We start from the raw sequence: 20,708 nt of genomic DNA on the forward strand, positions 1-20,708 counted from the left end.
GTGTTATACAGTGACAGACTCGTCCGCATCAGTACTGTACCCTAGTGTAATACAGTGACACATTCATCCACATCAGTACTGTACCCCAGTGTTATACAGCGACAGACCCATCCCCACCAGTACTGTAGTCTGGTATTATGCAGAGACTGGCCCGTCCCCACCAGTACTATATCCCAGTGTTATACAGCAACAGAACCATCCCCACTGGTACTGTACCCCTGTGTTATACAGGGACAGGCCTGTCCCCACTGGTACTGTACCCCGGTGTTATACAGTGGCAGACCCATCCCAACCAGTACCGTACCCCGGTGTTATACAGCAACAGACAAGTCCCCGCTGGTACTGTGCCCTAGAGTTATACAGGAGCAGTGATATTTCAGCCAGTAACACTCCTTCGTCACAAGGACAGCCCTCTCATGCCTGAACCAGCCAAACCATGGGGTTATTTATTTAGTAACAATCCAACTAATTGTTGAATTTCTGTGTTGTTCCAGAAAGTAAATTGATTCGAAGATCATACACTTCATAGATGCTGGCCTTCCCGATGATACTCTCCAGAGCATGTTTCTTCATTCGTCCTGTCCTGTAGTTAAGCCTAGTTTCAGAGTTCACACTATTATATAGAAACCTTATATTCAAGCGAGCATTCAGCAACACATTGTCATTTACTTTCCGTAACTGCACAATGATTCCAATGCAGTCTTTGCTCATCAAATAGAAGACCTTCGCCCTGAACTCAGCCCCACTATCGTCTTACACCCACCACATCCCCATCTGCACAAGCTTTCCCTGATCTCCCTTCACCTGATTTTCCCCTCCTCTCCTCCCTGCCTTCCACCAACAACTCCTCCATGCTTTGAATCCAATTCCTAACTCTTCTCATCTTCGGCTTCTCTTGCCTACTCTCCACTCTGGTCTCTGGGGTTCCCCCACGGGTGTGTGGTTCAGTAGTGTTCACAGTGGAATTGTTCACGCTTGAAGCAAAATCGTCTGGAACGGCAGCCCAAACTGGGTGAGATATCCCAGGACAAATTCCATTCATCCCGCCGAGGATACCCATCCAGTGGGTCTGGCACCAAGTTTCACACGAGACATGCTGGTGGTAAAATAGATATGCAATATTAATCACTAACCTGGTATGTAAAGATTGAGTTGGATAAATCAATCATTCTGGTGTGAGTGCCAATTGGAGTATGTCACTTTCATTGGGTAATATTCAACATTTGACAGAACAGTTCATTCTGTTGTTGATCAGGACTGTGCCTAATCCAGGACTAAAGCACAAGGCTTCACCACACAGTTTCTAGCACCGGAGTTTTACCCCGAACAGGGAACTAACCCACCCCTCCCTCCACCACCTGGCTCCATCCACCCATTAACCCCTGCTCACCTGGCTCCACCTATCACTTGCCAGTTTTTGCCTCACCCGTCCCTCTCACCTCTCTGTACCAGCCCTCGACACTCTCAGTCCTGATGCAGGGTCTCACCCGAAACGTTGGCTATTCCTTTGCCTCCATAGATGTTGCCCGACCTGCTGAGTTCCTCCAGCAGCTAAGTCGCTAACCTTTACTTGACTGGCAACCAATCTGATGCAATAAAATGTCATTTCAATTAAGTTGAAACCACTTTTAGCAGTTATTCTTGTTAATAACATGCAACAGGTTCATTCTCCTAATTTCCTCTGTGTCCCTACAAGGGAATGATCAATTGCATTTCTGCATCGCCCACCATAAGTAGCACCAAATGTTTGCTCGAGAAATCTTCAGCATCCTACATGTAGCCCTTCCCCGCACCAAGCAGATGCATTCAAATCCAGGAGAAAAACCAGTGATGTAAGAGTCTGCTGAAAGTCAAATCACTTCAGATACTGAAGATATGAAGAACAATCAGAAGCTGTCTGAACAAGAAACAAAAACTTGAAGCAATGAGTGCCCATTATCAGACATACATTGCTGAGGGCACGGTTGATTCATGTGGTAAAACGAATTACAACGTATACAACTTTGTAACACATGGGTTATGTTGCAGCTGGGATATTGGATGCAGCTCTGGGCCGGTCCTGTGGGGATGATGTGAATTCACTGGGAAGGGTGCAGAAGGGATTCACCAGAATGTTGCCTGGGATGGAGCGGTTCAGTTATGGGGAGAGACTGGATAAGTTGGGATCATTTCCCTTTGGAACAGGGGAGTCTGATGGGAGAACCAGACTGAGGTACACAGAATAAAGAGGGGCAGACAATGGATGGAGGTGGAGTCTTTGAAGGATAGAATGGATGTACAGTTCAGAAAGGAATTAGGAGGGCAAAAAGCAGCCATTGGATCTACCCAGCAGATATGACAAAGGAGAATCCTTAAAGATTCTTTCTGTGTCTTTAAAGGGAGAGAGGACTGTCCCGATACAGGGTTTCGACCAGAAACATCGACAATTCCTTTCCTCCGATAGATGCTGCCCGACCCGCTTGAGTTCTTCCAGCAGATTGTTTGTTGCTCCAGATTCCAGCATCTTGTGTCTCCAGGGAGTAAGTCCCCTTGACAATCAATGTGGTAACCCACAGGAAATGAGCAAGGTCGTAAATGAATATTTCTCATCTGCATTTACCCAGAAGGATGTGGAAGCTGAGGGAATCCAGGGAAGAGAACAGTGGTGTCCTGAAACTTATCTGTGTTAGAAAAGGGTGGAGCTGTTGGATATCCTAAACTCATAAAGGTGGAAAATCCCCGGGGCCTGAAGAAAGGAGGCTGAGAGGTGACATGATAATGGTAAATAAAATTATGAAGGGCAGACATAGAGGAGATAGTGTCTGTTTCCCTTGGTAGGGTTGTCTAAAACTAGAGGGCAAAGGTTTAAGGCAAGAGGAAGGAAGTTTAAAGGTAGTCGGAGGGCTGTTTTTACACAGGAAGAGAGCTGGTGTCTGAAATGAGCTGCCAGAGGATTTTGGTAGCATATGATATACCACCAAAATGCTATGCAACACCCCCTGACATGAGAGAATCGAACCACCTACTCTGGACATGCAGCAGCAATAACATCAATACCTTAGGGGTCACCAATGATCAGATTCTCCACTGGCTCAGTGACATAAATTGTTAGCTACGAGGGCAGATCAGAGATGGTTATCCCATGGTGTGTGATTCATCCCCCAACACTCCAGGGCCTTTTCACGATCCACAAGTCAGAGCTCCACTTGGCAGGTTGAGTGTAGCCTGGACCACCCAAGAGCTCGATGCCATGGGTTTGCGAGTTTGCGAGGGGGATGGGAACCAGAGGGGTAGGTCAGAGGAAGAAGTGGATGGGGAAAAGTCAGATCTAACATGTAGAGAGGCTTTGAGGGCTGAGAAGTGGCAGATGGAGCTCAATCCAGAGAAGTGTGAGGTGGTACACTTTGGAAGGACAAACTCCAAGGCGGAGTACTAGGTTAATGGCAGGATTCTGGGTAGTGTGGAGGAGCAGAGGGATCTGGGGGTTCATATCCACAGATCACTGAATGTTGCCTCTCAGGTGGATAGGATAGTTAAGAAAGCTTACGGGATGTTAGCTTTCATAAATCTTGGGATAGAGTTTAAGAGCCGCAAAGTGATGATGCAGCTTTACAAAACTCTGGTTAGACCACACTTGGAGTATTGTGTCCAGTTCTGGTCGCCTCATTATAGGAAGGATGTGGAAGCGTTGGAAAGGGTGCAGAGGAGATTTACCAGGATGCTGCCTGGATTGGAGATTATGGATTATGAGGAGAGACTATGGGAGCTAGGGCTTTACTCTTTGGAGAGAAGGAGGGTGAGGGGAGACATGATAGAGGTATCCAAAATATTAAGAGGAATAGATATAGACAGCCAGCGCCTCTTTCCCAGGGCGCCAATGCTCAATACAAGAGGGCATGACTTTAAAGTAATGGGTGAGAAGTTCAAGGGAGATACCAAAGGGAGGTTTTTCACCCAGAGAGTGGTCGGTGCATGGAATGCGCTGCCTGGGGTGGTGGTGGAGGCAGATATGTTGGTCAAGTTCAAGACATTGTTAGATAAGCATATGGAGGAATTTAAAATGGGGGATATGTGGGAGGAAGGGGTTAGATAGTCTTAGGCGTGGTTTAAAGGTCGGCACAACATGGTGGGCCGAAGGGCCTGTATTGTGTTGTATTGTTCTATGGTTCTATGGAGGAGAAAGCAGCCCATTTGATCAGTATCCCATCCATCACCTTCAACGTTAACGGCTTCTTCCCACGCCACACTGTGGGACAACGGATGACCATCACAGAAACTGCAAGGTTCTGCTCTCCCTTGTGGACCAAACGGGGATGTTCTGCAAAGTAATGACCCAGCCTGCGTTTGGGTTACACAACCTAGAGGAGATCACATTGTAAAGTTGATGTGTTTATTTTTCGTTCTCCATGGGACGACATTTTCTTATTTCAGAAATACGGGAAATGCTGTGTATCCATCTGTTCTAGAGAGCAAGATTTCTCTCCCTCTGTCTCCCTGTCTCCCCCCCCCCACCCCCCACCAACACACACACCGCTCTCTCCCTCTTTCTCTCCCTCTCTCCCCATCCCACTGTCTCCCCGTTCTCTCCTTCGTCTCTCTCTCGTCCCCTTCTGTCCTTCTCCTCTCCCCGCTCCCCCTCCCCTCTCGCGTCCTCCCCTTCTCTTTAATTCCTCTGCCAACATTTACATTTTCCACAGACAGAGCAACAATTAACAAAAGTTCTCCACGCTGTCCACCGATGCTGCCTGACCTGCTGAGCATGTCCAGCATCATCTGTTTCTTGACTTGGGGGAACGCTCCGAACATAAATTAAAAGTGGGACGGAATTTCAGACGTGCACATGTTCTTCCACTACAGTCTCACATGAAACAAGCAGGTCTGAAGGCAAACAATCTCCAACATAATTCAGTTGGTGATCGGCAACTCTCCCCAGACCTTGAACGGGGAAATTCCCTGGATAATAAAATTTTTCCTGAATTCCGGGCCAATCGCGCCGTCAGCAAAGTAAATAGACACCTTGTGTGAGTTGGCTGCCACCCGACTCAAAGAAGAACGTCCATCACTTGCTGACAGTAGCAGAGATCGGGCACTCGCCTCCAAGATAGACGTGCGCCTTCGTTGACCAAGGTTCCTCTGCCGCTTGCTTGGAGTTTGCACGTTTTCCCTTCTGATGGTCAGCAAACAGTAATCAAAAAAAAACTGCTGGAGGAACTCAGCAGGTGAGGCAACGTCTGTAGAGCCAGAGCGATGGTCGGCATTTCCGGTCGAGACCCTGCAGAGTGACTGAGGACGTCAAGGGGGTGGGGGGGGGCGCAGACAGAAGGAGGCGATGAGCGGGAGGGGCGAAGCAGGAGGTGGTAGGCGATACCAGCTGAGAAGGTGGGTAATGGTCAGAGGGAGTCCATTGGGTGGAGGGATGGAGGTGGACTTAGAGGCTGGACGGCGACGTGGAGAAAACAACGGGCTGCAGATTCTGGAATCTGATAAAGGAAGAAGATGATGTGGAACCAGAGATAAGGGAGGGGCGATGGGCAGACGGAACCAGCGGGGAAGGATATAGCCGACCTCGTGGCTCAAATTTGGTGGCGAAATGGAGCCAGGTGAGTGGAGAAAGAACGGGACGGGGAGGGGGTTGCGAGGATGGTTTGGAAAGAAGGGTGTGTGAGAGAACACAGGTGGACCAGAAGGAGGGGAAGGAACAGAATGGGTGTGGGTTCCTTGAATTTGGAGAATTCGTCGGGGTGGAGACTGCCCAGGCGGAATGTGAGGCGCTGTTCCTCCAGTTTGAGTTTGGTCTTGCGCCGGCAGTGGAGGAGGCCGAGGACAGACAGGTCAGTGTGGAAATGGGGAGGGGAGTTGCAGGGTCTTGATCCGGAACGTCGTCCATCCCTACACCCACACTCAACGATCCAGGAACAGCTTCTTCCCCTCCGCCGTCAGATTTCTGAAAGGCCCATGAACCCACGAACACTACCTCCTTCTGCACTATTTGCTTATTTTTACAACTCATAGTAATTTGTATGTCTTTATGTACTGCACTGCACTGTTGCCGCAAAACAACAAATTTCACATGTCAGTGATAATAAACCTGATTCTGAATCTGAGGGAGGGAAGAGGTTGAAGGGAAATAAGTAGTGGGTGGGATTGATTGGATTCCCTCAGAGCCGGCAGACACTGTATGTTGCAAGGAATCGTGCGAAAAGAATCGACGACGATGCTTTAGGGTCCTGAGATAATGGCCTTCTCTGATGCTAATCTTAGATGCTCAATTTGCCGTCCCATAATCAGTAGAAGAAGTAACGAGCGACCTTTCTCTCCCCTCTCAACCATCAGCATGAAACAAACAAACTGCCGGAGCTCCGCGGGTGGAGCACCATCTGTTGTGGGTGTGGAGGGGGGTGGGGGTGTAGGAATTGTCGACATTTCGGGTCGAAACCTGCATCAGGACCGATTCCCTTGCCCCACTCAGCCGCCGAGTCCCTCCACATCGTTTGTTGCTCGGGATTCCAGCGTCTGGAATCTGAAAACGGAGGAATTTCTCTATCCAGAGGGCGGTGAATCTGTGGGATTCGTTGCTGCAGAGGGTGGTGGAGGCCAAGTCATTGGGTGTACTTTAAGGCAGAGATTGACAGGTTCCTGACTGGTGAGGGGGATTAAGAGTTGCGGGGAGAAGGCGGGAGAATGGGGTTGAGAAAAAAATCAGCCATGATTGAATGGCAGAGTAGACTCGATGGGCTGAATGGTCTAATTCTGCTCCTGTATTTTATGGTCTTATAATAGACGGATTCTTGAGGGGGTTAAGGGTTACAGGGAGAAGGTGGGGGAATGGGTTTAAAAATTATTCATGACTGAATGGCGGAGCAGACTCTGTGGGACGGATGGCCTAATTATGCTCCTATATCTTATGGTATTATGGTCTAATTTTCTTTGCACAGAGGGTGGTATATATGCTGAATGAGCTTCCAGATGGAATGGATGAGACAGGTAAAGTAACAGCTTTTAAAAGACAGTTGGACAGGTACATGGATCGGATGGAAGGTGATGGGCCAAACGCGGGTAAATGGGACTAACTTGCATGGGGCATCTTGGCCGCCATGGACTAGTTGCCCCGAAGGGCCTGTTTCTATGTGGTATGACTCAGTTTGCAGTGTCTTGTATTTTGAGTCTATCCCGTTCCTGAGATGGTCAGCAAACCCCCTGCGAGCAGCGACTATACACTGCGCAATTCTGTCTGCATCCATTGTTGAGTCGCTCTCCCTCTCTCTCTCCCTCTCCCTCTCCCTCTCCCTCCCTCTCTCTCTCTCTCTCCTTTCTCTGTCTCTAGATGGCTCCCTTTCCGAGGCCGTTTCAAGACATTATTTATGTTTTCATAGCCGCCTTCGCCTATTTCTGTCTTTATATTGCGTCTCATTCTTTTTTTGTTGAGTTATTGTCAGCTTTAAATGGGTTAAGTCTGAAGAGGACTAATGGCCGTGTTTGTTTTAGTTAATAGGTAATCCGGTTGTTTAGAGGAGCTGCGAGTCGTTCGCCGTTTCCAGCAGGACTGAGCGGGATGCAGCGACACCGACTCGGCGCCGTTGCCGTTTGGCTGCTTCTGTCCGTCGGTGAGCGCCTTTTCCACGTCGTTGTTGGTTCACTGAACAGCAACCGGGGAAAGTTAATTGCGAAAGTTTTGATGAAGTTAGTTCGGGGATGAGGTGCTTTAGTTATGTGTTTGAACTGGAGAAGCTGGGGTTCTTCTCTGAACAAGAAGGTTGCGAAAGGTGATCGAGAGGGCGGAGGCGGGATCGATGGAGGGAGATCGTTCCCATTGGTGGAGGGGTAAAGGAGCAGGTGACGTGGAGTAAATGTTGAATGGCAAACAAAATACTTAGCATGGAGTGGTTGGGGTACGGAAGACGCTGTCCGGGGGAGCAGCGGGGTCAGATTCAATTGTTGCGGTTACGAGGAGATGAGAGGTTTGCAGGGCGGGGATAGAGATGGGAGAGAAATGGGGTGGGGAAAGTGAGGGGGGGGGGGGGAGAGAAAGAGAGATGGAGGGAGAGAGAAGAGAATGAGGCAATTTGGATATGTGTGTGTGTGTGTGTGTGTGAGAGAGAGAGAGAGAGAGAGACAGACAGACAGACAGAGATGAGGGGTCAACGGGACAGAAAGTAGAGCATACTGGAGATACACAGCATGTCAGGCAGCATCTGTGGAAAGAGAAGCGGTTTGCAGACAATGACTTCCTCCGAACTGACTGCTCCCTCAGAGATGATACAGATTTGGCGGGATTTTCTGTGAGTTACCAACTGTAACCAAAAGCAAACATAAGATTGATAGTGGAATAGGCGCCGCTCGGTGTCCGTTTTTGGATAATAGCGAGGATTCCGTTAACACTGACTCTGCTCCTTCAGTTGACTGCAAACAACTTACCATTTCGGTCGAAAGGACGCTGATCAATGCGGCAGTCGGGGACACGGTGATGCTGAATGTGACGCAGTCTCAGTCTGTGAAGAGAGTTGTCTGGAAGCATAACGGAGCGCCCATTGTAACTTGGAGGCAGAAGATTACAGATGTTAATAATAATTACAAGGGTGGCGTTGAGTTATCGCTCCCGAGTGGATCCCTCTGGTTAAAGTCAGTGAGTCTAGCAGACAGGGGAGAGTACGTTGTCACCATGACTCCCAGCAGAGGAAGTTCCGCAGATGCGAAAATGAATCTGCAAGTATTTGGTATGTTATTTGATCGTTAAACATTTGGATACCAATGCAATATGCAATGATAATCGCAGCAGTGTATGCAAACTCTGAACTAGATCAGGATTTCACGCCTTTTTTTTGGGGGGGGCGGATTTCGGATATGTGTGTGTGTGTGTGTATTTGTGTGTGTGTGTGTGTGTGTGTGTGTACAGCCAACAATATGTTTATATCGTATTATATCAAGGCAGCAGTAACTGTTGAAAATCTAAAATGAAGAGTAACTAAGCGTTAATTGCAATGACGTCTCAGGAAGAACGGTTAGTTAGATGATACTAACGATAAAATAGACACTGAACTGGTTGGAAACATTTTTGGTAAAAGGACAACTTCCCTTCAATAAATAACCAGGTGGGTGATAACACGAACACTCCGGAGAATTTGACTAAAGTAATGAATACTGAAGCAAAGTGACAGTTAGAGGTGAGGCCAATGATCTCAGGTGATAAGAGGAACACATACCGGAGGGACAATCACCCGACACCCGCAAACTGACCTAACTTTATAATGGGGACGGTTACAGATCTATTATTCCAGGGGAGCGATCGCAACTTAAGATCCATGTCGTGTGTTCGTGCCCCCCAGGATAACAGAGGGATTGAAATGCAGTTAATCAAATTATGTGGAATACGTGAAAAAAACACTGCCGGATAATATTTGCTGTTCAAGGACTGAAATCGCCCATATTACTTATTCTGGACTATATGCACCTCCAGTCCCGTATCAATGACGTTGACCCTTAACTGTCTGATTTGCTTACGGAGGCAAATACGGAGCATTGAGCCCACTCTGTCCGCGCTGGATCCTGCCAAAGTCATCCAAGTCCACCCGCCTCGCCCCTTGTCTCTGACGCATGCCCACCAATTCACCTCCGGTGCTTTTGCCACTTAGCTACACTGAATAATTTGCAGTGGCCAATTAATCTATCGGTACATCTGTGGGAGGAAACTGGAGTAAACAATAGCGATAGGAGAATGTGCAGTCTCCATACAGAGAATATCCGAGTTAAGGAACAAACTCGGGTCCGCAGAGCTGTGAGGCAGCAGCACGAACTGCCCGTTATGAGGTCTCGTTACTTCAGTGCGGTCTGGGAGTTCATCCACTCCACAGACAGCAACTGTTACAACTGACTCGCTTACAAGTGCGGACCTTGCCAAGAGAAAATGCAAAATATAACAGCAATCCCAAACACAGCTTCACCTCGGTTGGATCAAAGGAAAATTCAGTGGCCGTTAAATATATTAGAATTCAGGCTGTTTGGAACTGCACAAAGGGATGAAAGGGTTGTCCCGTCAAGAGAGGCTGGAGAGGCTGGGTCTTGTGCCTTGGACTTTAGCAGAACGAGCGGCGACCTCGTTCAAATGTTTATGATCCTAACTGGGCTTGACAGGGAAGATATTGGGTTATTTTCATTGGTGGGAGAGTCACGAACGAAGGGACATCACGACAAAAGAGGGGTCTTTAAAACTGAGGTGCAGAGATTTTTTTAATCTCTCAGACGCTGGCGAATCTCTGGAGTTCTTTACTCCGGAGACAGATCAAAAGATCCATTTAAGGTGGAGATGCCTAATGATCAAGGAATTAAGGATAACGGGGAGCTGGCACAAGAGGGGTTGTTGAGACCAGCACAGAGTGGCTGTGATCAGATTGAACAGCGGGAAAGGCTCAAGGGGGCTGATAACCTCTTCCTGCTCCTATTTTTTGAGCATTTTATTTGGCTTTGGCAGGTTATTTTGTTGCTATGCGCATTGACCCTGATTGTACATTTCTACAACCAGCCCTTTGCAGTTTCGAAGGGTTCAAAGTTTGTGTGCCACAGTGCCGACATATATTTTGCCCCATCGAAATTATATCCGAATTGAGGATGATTCGTAGATTGGGAGCGGGAAGACATATAGTCGATAGCTGATTCAGGGTGTGTAAAGATAATGTCTCGAACCGTTCTCGTGCCTGATCTGAGAAGTGTAAAACAACATTCACTCTATACATAACTGGAAGTTGGAAATCAATTCATAGAGGGTCTATAGAAACTCCCTTTTCCTCTTTTTCCTCTGTCTCTCTCTGTCTCTCTCCATCTATCATTCACCTGCCACTGTCTGCCAACTCCGTTCCCAGCTCCTCTCCCCGATCGGCCACACCGCTCCTCAGTCCACCAATCGCCGCAGAATCCTTCCTCGCCACTGCCCTCCTTTACACTGGTCATCTCGCCTCGCCACTCCTAGTCCTGATGCGGGGTTTCGGCCCGAAACGTCGACAATCCCTTTCCCCCGACAGATGCTGCTCGACTCGCTGAGCTCTTCCAGCAGGTTTTTCGTTGCGCCTGATTCCAGCATCTGCACTTTTTTTTCATTCCCTGGAAAGTCCGTGCACCTTGCAATGACCTTCTTTCAGTGACCACAACCCTTCTGAGAAAATAAGACCTGATCTGCAGTCATTAATTTACACACTTATCTTTCTCGTAATAAACATAGTAATCAGGTCGTGTTCGCATGTAACCGTGTGATTCAACCAAGCAGGTTAAAATATTGCACCGATTTATGTATTTCGACCATTTCAATTATTTGGAAAATCCTCGTTTCCGAATCTATTCACAGAACCGATTTCCTTCGTGCGCATTTCGACCACTGTTGAAAATCCGGTGAAAATAAATTGCTGGACCTTTCTGACCTGCGAGGTTACTGGCAATTTTACCCGCATTCTTTGGACTGTCGGCGACGCGGCTCTTCAGAGTAACGCAAGAACAATTTTAGCCTCGGAAAATGTCACAGTGATAATACTTGGCGTTACAACGGCCGATGCTGGCGAATACCGGTGCAATGCAAGCAGCCCCATTAGTCAAGGGGCAAGCGAGGTCTACATTTTGAATGTTAGCGGTGAGTACAATCGATGACACCTTTGTGTTGAACGATTTCAAGTCCATTGATAATTATTCAGTTCGACCTTACTTAAGCAAGAACGCATTCTGAATTTCATTTAATTCGGATGTACCGAGGGATCTTGGGGTCCAAATCGCTAGATCTCTGAAAGAGGCTTCCCAAGCACGTAGGGTGGTAAAGAAAGCCTGGCATCCTTGCCTTTATTGGTCCGGGCATTGAGTACAAGATTAAAGAAGACGCGTTGCAGCTGTATAAAACTTTGGTTAGGCCGGACTTGGAGTATTGCGTGAAAGTCTTGTCGCCAAATTACAGGAAGGGTGTGGGGGCTTTGGAAGAGTACAGATGAGGTTCACCGGGATGCTATTTGGATTCCAGGGCATGAGCTATAAGGAGAGGTTGGACAAACTTGGGTTGTTTTCTCTGAAACGTCGGAGGTTCAGGGGAGACGTGATAGGAGTTCATAAAATTATGAGAGGCACAGACACGGTAGAGGGATAGATTTATCGAGTAACAAAAGGTAGAATGAGCCACGTGACAAGCGGCTCGTAATTTCTTGATAGCACGAGAGTGCAGGATCCCGGGAGCCCGCAGTCAATGACGCAGCAACAAGGCAGAACGAGGTCGTTCGGCCCATTACGTCGAGATCTAAACCTTGACCTTCAAAAGGCGAGGGAGTCGAGTGGCGTTTCAAGGCTGACGTCATTTTACTTCCGATAGATCAAGGGCGACATAAAATTCGGGACAAGTAGGAGGGTCTGAAGTCGAGACGCATTTCAGAAACGCTCCACTTGAAGGTCGATGGTGTCCTGATGGGAGTCTATCGAACTTTTAAAGATTTTTGTGCAGCGGACTCTGCATCGTAAACAAACAAATCCAGTCGCGGAGGAGAGGTGTTGAATGACATACTTCCAGTAAACATGCCAGACATTCAGATGTAACTCCCCTGTCAATCAAGTTCAACTAAAGAAAGGGAGTTGTACCAGACATTGTTTTTCAATCGCCTTTGATACCTCCGTAGGGTCCACGCAGTTGGAAGCTGAAGCACTCGTCAGCATCGCGGCGGTTATGGGCATGATTGCGCTCCTGGCTCTGATCACGGTGGGAGTTCTGGTCCACAGGATAAGGCAACTGGGGCGGAAAAAGTCCGGTAAGCAAGTTACCAAACGTATTGGGCGTGGTCAGCGAATACAGCTGCTTCTGTCAGATAGATTGGTGTCAAGAACGGAGGGAGCTGCTCCCTTCTCTGTGAAGTTCTGACCTTGTGAGGGAATTTCTTTTCTATTTCTTTTCCATTTCCAACCTGAAACCCTCATCATGGGGGCAATTCTGAACGACTTTCCGTCTGTAATTTCTCGCCCAGCCATCTGTTGTGCCGTTCACCGCTGTTACCCGGCTGACGCGCCTGGGTTTAGTTATTGCCTTCTAAGTTTACGTAGCGTGCGGAGTCTCGGTTCGCCGATGGCTTAGCGACTCACGTATCATTGCAGAACTTATGTCCCAGGAAAGGGGCTACTGGGCCAAAGCAGTCCACGCTCCACTCGAACTCCCTCCCGGATTCCTGATCTGAACATATTAGCGTATCCTCTATTTTTTTCTTCCTCGCAAGCTTATCCGAACTCGGTAATATTCTCCTCATCGGTATTGGGGTATTAACATTTTTCCCTCAAGTTATAACTGAATTCCTTCAAAAATACCCCATCTCTAATCACCATCATAAGGAAATTCTCAAGGCTCATTGGTCAACTCTCTCAACGCAGTTCCGGGCTCTGGCCACCAGGTGAGATTTTATAAAAAAATCTTTGAAACTTTCCTTCCAAGGTAATCTTTAACCACCTCATCAACCAACTCCTCGTTTTTTTTTTCTTGAGATCATCAGGGCAATTTACTAATATTAAATAAACCCGACGCTGGTGAAATTTGATGCAAAGTCTGACTGAAGTGAAAAACAGCAACTTAGACTTAAAACTAACGTTTTCTCGCTTTCCAAGCTCTAATGAAGGGTTGAAAATTGGAACAAAAATAGTGGAAATATAGGAAATTAATCTTGAAGATGTTAGAACATCTCAACAGGTCAGGCAGTATCTGTGGAAACAGAAACAGTTAACAGTTAATCTGCTGAGTTTTCCAGCAATTCCTGTTTGTTTTTTTATTGATGCAGGGTCTGCGGCACAAAAATCTCTCACAATTAGGACACCCACAGCCTGTTTTGTTTCTCTCTCAAGAGAAAATGCTTCTTCCATCTTTATATTTAAAAAGATTGACAAATAAATAACCCATAATTTGTCACAGAAAGGCAGAATAAAGTAGCAGAACAAACTTGGAAAAAGAGATTCTGCTGGTGATGAAAACATCTCACCGCATGAGCAATGAGAAGCATTCTTTAACTACAGGACTTATTTCTGAAAGTCAGGCATCCGGTTGAACCATAGAATTCACATAAAGAAATGTTGAACGAAATCACACCCAAGTGGCAGTTCATGACTCAAAACGCAACTCTGAGGTTGAAAAGGCGGAGGAAATCGGTTCCTTATGACATTATTACAAACCGATGTTTATTATAAAGACTGAGTATTTACGTTTGTAACTTCAAAACAAAAGCAAACTGCAAGCGCTGGAAGTCTGAAGTCAAAGCACGAAATGGTGGAGACATCCCGGAGCTGAGGCTGTACCTGTGGAAATCAGAAACAGAGTTAAAGTTTCTGGTCGTAGGCTCTTCATCAGTACTGGGGAAAGTGAGAAAACAAATTAGTTTTAAGTTCCGGTTGCTGTCTGCTCTCATTCCGACTTTGGCTACCGCCAGATTTATCCAACTCTGGTGAATTGCACGGTTCGGACGTAAAGGATCCAAGGCTGGTGATGATTGGGGCCCTGCTTTGGAAAGAACATCTATTCTTGGTTTATTGCCTGTGCCTCCCTAATGTTATTATTTGGTGGCCTATAGACAACCCTCACCGTTATTTTTTTTTCCCTTTACTATTCCTAAGGGCAGACACGTTAGTGTAGTGGTTAGCATAACACTATTACAGCGCCAGCGACCCGGCTTCAATTCCGGCCGCTGTCTGGAAGGAGTTTGTACGTTCTCCCCGTGTGTCTGCGTGGGTTTCCTCCGGTGCTCCGATTTCCTCCCACATTCCAAAAACGTATGGGTTAGGAGCTGTGGGCATGCTATGTTGGCGCCGGAAGAGTGGCAACACTTGCGGACTGCCCCAGAACACGCCATGCAAAAGATGCATTTCATTGTGTGTTTCTATGTACATGGGGACCAATAAACATATCTTGTCTTCTCTTGTCTAAAAAAAGATGTCTGCACCTTATCTAGTGGCCAGAGCTGGAAGCTGCGTTGCAAGTGTTGATTGAGGAGCATGGACTGATAGTTCATGTCACAAATGGATGTTGAAGAAGTGTCACGTAACAATAATGCTCTGATGCGTTCACTGTTTGTTGAAGGTATCCGAATTAAAAAATAGGAACAGTAATGCTAGCGTTTGTTGTGATTTCAGAAACCTATACACTAGCTACCATAAGTGAGAGGTTGTCCACGCTGCCCGTGTACGATAACTACATTCCATCAATTGATGACAGAGTAAGTATTGCGTGCTCATAGTGTGACCTGCATATATTCCACGGTGAATGTGCTAATTGTAGTTCTGGCATTAGAAATAATAACAGTTCCTCAAAGAAATACTTAGTAGGTTTGCAGGTGGACACCATCATAGGTGGTTGTTGGTTAACAGTGAAGGACGTTTATTGGTAATTACAGAGGGATCTTGATCAGCTGGGTAAGTGGGTCGAGGAAAGTCAGATGGAGTTTAATTCAGATTAGCGCGAGGTGTTGCACTTTGGGAAGACAAATCAGGGTAGGACTTTCATAGTTAACTGCAGGGCCCTGGGGCATGTTGGAGGACAGAGGGACCCAGGAGTACAAGTACGTGGCTCAATGAAAGTGGCGTCCACAGGTGGGACAGGGTGGGTGAAGAAGGTTTTTGGCACGCTGGCCTTTATCAGTCAAGGCACTGCGTACAGAAGTTGGGATGTTATGTTGCAGTTGTACAAGACATTGGTGAGGCCGCATTGGAATATTGTGTTCAGTTTTGATCACCCTGATGTGGGAAAGATGCCTCTTCGCTGGAAAGAGTGCCGACGAGATTTACGAGGATGCTTCCGGGACGAGTGGGGCTGAGTTATCGAGAGAGGTTGAGCAGGCTAGGACTTTTATCACTGGAGCGTGGCCGAATGAGGGGTGGTCTTACAGAGGTGTATAAAGTCATGAGGGGTACAGATATGCTGAATGCACGCAATCTTTTCCCCAGGGTTTGAGAATCAAGAACTAGAGGGCATAGATTTAAGGTGAGAGGTGAGAGGAGGGGAAAAATTGACGGTCAACCTTTCAGATCTCGACCTCATTTCCCTCCATGACTGCTGCCTGACCTGCTGAGTTCCTGCTGCTCCTTTGTGTGTTGCAGAAGGAGAGGGCAGAAGTAGGTTGCGTGATAATATAACATGAGGTAAGACGGGAGGCGACGGAGTACCGCATGAATGGCATTGATGGTTGCATTTTTCTTTTTCTCCCTGTCGTAAACCCAATGAAATCTTGAACTTTTTGGTTATTTGATCAAAATCAAGTGACCTCCGCGGAAGTAAACGGGGGAAATAATTAATGCAGCCACACCGGTTATCCGGGGTGCAGGACCGGTCTCAGTTGCTTTTCCCTTGGAAAGAAAAATCGCTTTGGCACCATTTGAACGCAGCCGTTTTCCAGTCCAGTTTGATACATTGAAGTTTTGCTTGAAACGGAATTTGCAGTCTCCTGGAATCAAGGCCCTCCAGAGATGTGCCGGACAATCTGACCTGAGTTATAGTGGATTGAACAGTCCACACAGAAACAGGCCCTTCGGCCCTTGGTGTCTGTGCCGACCATGAAGCCATTTAAACTGCACTTCTGCTTGCACATGGTCTGTATCCCTCCGCTCCCTGCCTGTTCATGTGTCTGTCGAAATACCTCTTAAGCTTTGCTATCGGACCTGCCTGCAACACCTCCCCTGGCGGCGCAGTCCAGGCACCTGTCACTCTCTGTATAAAAACAACGTTCTTATTGACTCTTCCGTATCTTTGCAGAAAGAACGTGGAAACAATGATCAGCCAGATTCTCAGTACATGGTAGGTTTCTGTTGATTTGAAAAATTGCAGACTCTTCCATTGTTGCAACCGACAGAAACGAACTTCCTTCGTTATGTCTTTACAGGGTCTTCAATTCAGACGGGAGTCCGTGTATGATCAGCTTAAGAGGTACTTCGAACCACGGCGCGTTCGACCATGGAGATAAACTCCCGGGGAAATATTCTGGACGATTGTCACCGGGTTTAAAATTGAGCAGGCAACAACCAAATTAAGAACTCTGAGGTTCTTTCCAAGAAGTTTGATGGTATTTTTTTTCTGCGGGAATGGGAAACATTCCATGAAGTTGACCGCAGACTTCCATCGTCCACATTGGCCTTCAGGGTCCAATTAATCACCAAGGAGCCGAGGTGGGGTGGGGAGAAAAGGTGGGGGTGGGCAGCAGAGAAAAATCATCCCCTTCCCTCGAAGACAGATAGATAAAGGTATACACACACATACCACAGAAACACACTCACTCCACACGCAGACATACACACATACACGACACGCCCGCTCAAGCACACACATACACACACGAACACACCACGCACATACCACGAACACATACGAACACGCACAAACATCCTGACGCAAACCCATACACACATTTACACATGCACACATTAGAACACACAAACATACATAAACACACCATGCACATACCTCCCACACACCCCACATGCACATACACAACCATGCACACACATACACATCTACAAACACACCACGTACATGCCACACACTCTCACACACACAGACCGTGAACATACCAGCCTCGCGCGTACACAGCGTCCCTCCTACTCCAAACAAAATTGTGAAGTAAATCTAAGGAAATAAGCGAATGCATGCATGTCCTTTGAATTACGTTTGTATAATATGTGCGGGTATAATATGGTCCACCTTCTATTCCGACACGTGTCCGAGATATCTAAGTTCCTTCTTCTCGCTGTGCCCTGATTTCAGCGCATTTCCCCGAAACCATCAGCGATGTATATATTATTTCAGGGATTTACCCGTTGCATTGGGGATGCTTTGTCAACTACCGGATGGTGACGTCGATCCTGGACAATGCTGCCACATGGGCTGTAGCCCATTGACCGTGGTCACTGTTTTGAGCCACTGTCCAAACCAGATTCATTTTCAGTAGCTTGCAACGCCGTGAACCAGCTCAGTGAACTGTCCTAGGTGATACTGTTCAGTGGGGAGGTTACACCAAAAGTATTTTTTTTTAAATTTGTCCCACAAGCTCTGCACGAGTATTTGCCGTGCAGGCAGCATCACTGTTACATTTGACACACCTGTGGGATCTTGCTGTACGATATTTCCCGCCACTGACGGAGAAGGAATCCATTCGGCACATCGTATTTGCAGAACAATCCCATCCTACCACAACCCAAAGAAAAGTCCCGCAACCTGTACCCATCTATTGCCGAAGCTTCGACCTCACACCTACACTTGCGGTAATTTAACTCAACCAATAAATCTCCCGCTAATTAACGCACGACCCCGCACGTCTTTGGGATGGCGGAGCGCAGGGAGGAACCCCACGCGGTCACAGGGAGAAAGTGTAAGCTCCACACACAGACAGACGGCGCCGTAGTTAGGATCGAACCCGGGTCTCTGGGACTGTAAGGCACCAGCTCAACTTGTTGCAGCCCTGTGACATCTCACAACACTCAATACTCTGTAATAATGCTCAAAAAACTGTCTTTATTTCTACCATACCTCTCACTTAATGACAGTTAACTGCCCTATAATGGCAAAACAAAACATCTTGGGTCAGCAGGCTTTTAACCCAGAGAGAATATGGGCAGAATTCTCGACATTCTCACTTCATCGAAATAAGTTTAGCTCAAGGTTATGGACTGCACTGGCTCCTAATCTTGGATGATACCGGGCTGTCTGAGGTAGGATGATTTCTGCCACGGTTCCCCCAGCTGACAGGGTCGGGATGACATTGAAAGCCCTCCCTTTCATTGCAACGGCGCTGAGATGTTTCAAGGTCCACTTACAAAAGGCGCTGCACCTGTTTCTCCCCAAGCTACACTACAAAGTTACTACACAGTGTTGGAAGATAAGTTGTTTAGTTGGTGAGTAGAGTATCAGTCCGTGAAGTCAGGAGCACGAGTCCGAATTGGTCTTTGGCAGCTGTTTAATTACAACAAAAGTTAAATTTGTAATTAAATCTCCATTTGGTCAGATTAGCATTGGCAATCAGTTGTTCCCTAATCTTACACAGGAAATAAAACATGTCATCCTTACCACAGCTGACCTCTATCGGACCCAATGTAGCCAACCCTTATCTCTCCCCTTTATAGAGATGCAGACATGGTCATTGTACATTTAATGTCATTGAATAATAAACAGATACCTTTTATATTTACTCAAAATAAGTAAACTGTCTTTTATTCCAGACAGTCAACGAATCGTGTATGATTCCCTCTCTGATTAAACATTCCGCTGGAGGATATGAGAGGAAGATTGAAGTCTTACTTCACCGACGTTCTTCCACAATAGCCGGGCGAGGCGGGGTATTTGCAGCGACTCCAATCCATTCAACACGATTCTAGCAGAGATCCCACCCCATCTGTTGGTCTCACGGAAGGAGTGCTTGTCCCCTGCGCTGTTTCGATGCATATTCACGCAAATTTAATTTAGGAGCAGGTTTAGCGATACGAATCAGGCATAATGTAAACCCTCCCATCGAGGACGCAGTTTCATTGAAATCAGTGCAACTGAACATTGTCTGTTTGAACGTCTGCTTGCTTCAGATTTCCTTTCTTATGTATTCTCAAGATTCGATTCAAATTCGTTTGTTATAAACAAGTTGCAATGAAAATTCCTTGCTTGCCTGAAGCTCACAGAGTAAACAGTATCCATGTTAGTAATAAATGCAATAAATGCATCGACGAGAGCAAAACAATAGATGGTGCAAAGTACAACAGTGCGATCTGAAGTGGTGCAAAAAGTAATGCTAACGTGACAATAACGGGACAACCAACAGAGCGGTAGGGTTAGGTGTTCGAGAACGTGGCAGCACCACTGAGAAGGGGGAGTAAAAGAGGGGCTTGGTTCAGAAGTCTGACAGCAGTGGGGAAGAAGCTGTTCTTGAGTCTGGTCGTCCGGGCTTTCAAGCTCTTGCATCTTCTCCCGGAAGGTAGAAGAGAGAAAAGGGAATGGCCGGGGGCCAGGCATCCTTGACCACACTTCATCTTCCTAAAGCAGCGCACCGTGAAGATGAACTGAAGATCCGTGAATTATGTTGGGAAAATAAAATTTTAAAAAAATCAATAAACTCTCGGATATTGTGCCTTCGCCCACAGATAATTTGTTCCACGTTCTTCAGAGACAAACAACTTAATTAAATGCAGGGAAGCTATTTCCCCCCGGCTGAGGCGTCAGTATCAGAATAAGAACATTGAACATTACAGCACAGTACAGGACCTTCGGCCACGATGTTATGTTGATATTTATCCTGCTTTAAGATCCACCTAACCCTTCTTTCCCACATAGCCCTCCATTTTTTCTCTCATTCATGTGCCTATCCAAGAATCTCTGAAATATCCATGATATATCTGCCTCCACGACCTCTGCCAGCAGTGTGTTCCACGCACTCAAGACTGTGTCAAACTTACCTCTGACATCCACCCCCCCCCCCCCCCATTCTTTCCTCCAATTACCTTACTCTTATGCCCCTTGTATTAGCCATTTTCGCCCTGGGAAAAAAGTCTCTGACTGTCCACTCGATCTATGCTTCTTGTCATCTTGCACACGTCTGTCAAGTTATCTTTCATCCTCCTTCGCTCCAAAGAGAAAACTCCTAGCTCGCCCAACCCATCCTCATGTTCTCCAAAGCAGCATCTTGGTAGATCTCCTCTGCACCCTCTAAAGCTTCACATCCTTCCTATAATGAGGCGACCAGTGCGGTCTGACAAGAGTTTTAAGGAGCTGCAACATT

General features: G+C 46.9%; 1 protein-coding gene across 2 annotated transcripts; it reads left to right on the top strand.

Annotated features, from left to right (window-relative positions):
* The first annotated feature begins 5,045 nt into the window (after positions 1–5,045).
* Positions 5,046–20,004, top strand: LOC127587216 (uncharacterized). 2 transcript variants are annotated; one of them, XM_052045421.1, is made up of 9 exons: positions 5,048–5,198; positions 7,465–7,583; positions 8,376–8,693; positions 11,312–11,590; positions 12,612–12,740; positions 15,094–15,176; positions 16,709–16,750; positions 16,836–16,879; positions 19,165–20,004. In XM_052045421.1, the coding sequence occupies exons 2-9, from the start codon at positions 7,532–7,534 to the stop codon at positions 19,184–19,186; spliced, it is 969 nt and encodes a 322-aa protein (XP_051901381.1). In that variant the 5' UTR covers positions 5,048–5,198; positions 7,465–7,531; the 3' UTR covers positions 19,187–20,004. The 2 variants fall into 2 exon arrangements, with proteins under 2 accessions (XP_051901382.1, XP_051901381.1); XM_052045422.1 differs by lacking the exon at positions 8,376–8,693 and having other exon boundaries at positions 5,046–5,198.
* Positions 20,005–20,708: the final 704 nt, after the last annotated feature.

Source organism: Pristis pectinata, chromosome 39, assembly GCF_009764475.1.
Source record: "Pristis pectinata isolate sPriPec2 chromosome 39, sPriPec2.1.pri, whole genome shotgun sequence".
Taxonomy (NCBI): Eukaryota; Metazoa; Chordata; class Chondrichthyes; order Rhinopristiformes; family Pristidae; genus Pristis; species Pristis pectinata.

What these genes read in the sequence shown, in the direction of transcription:
- LOC127587216 (XM_052045421.1), top strand. Translation starts at nt 7,532, where the DNA reads ATGCAGCGACACCGACTCGGCGCCGTTGCCGTTTGGCTGCTTCTGTCC. An exon ending in CTACATTTTGAATGTTAGCG is followed by an intron (nt 11,591 to 12,611) that starts GTGAGTACAATC and finishes ATACCTCCGTAG; the next exon opens with GGTCCACGCAGTTGGAAGCT. An exon ending in TTCCATCAATTGATGACAGA is followed by an intron (nt 15,177 to 16,708) that starts GTAAGTATTGCG and finishes GTATCTTTGCAG; the next exon opens with AAAGAACGTGGAAACAATGA.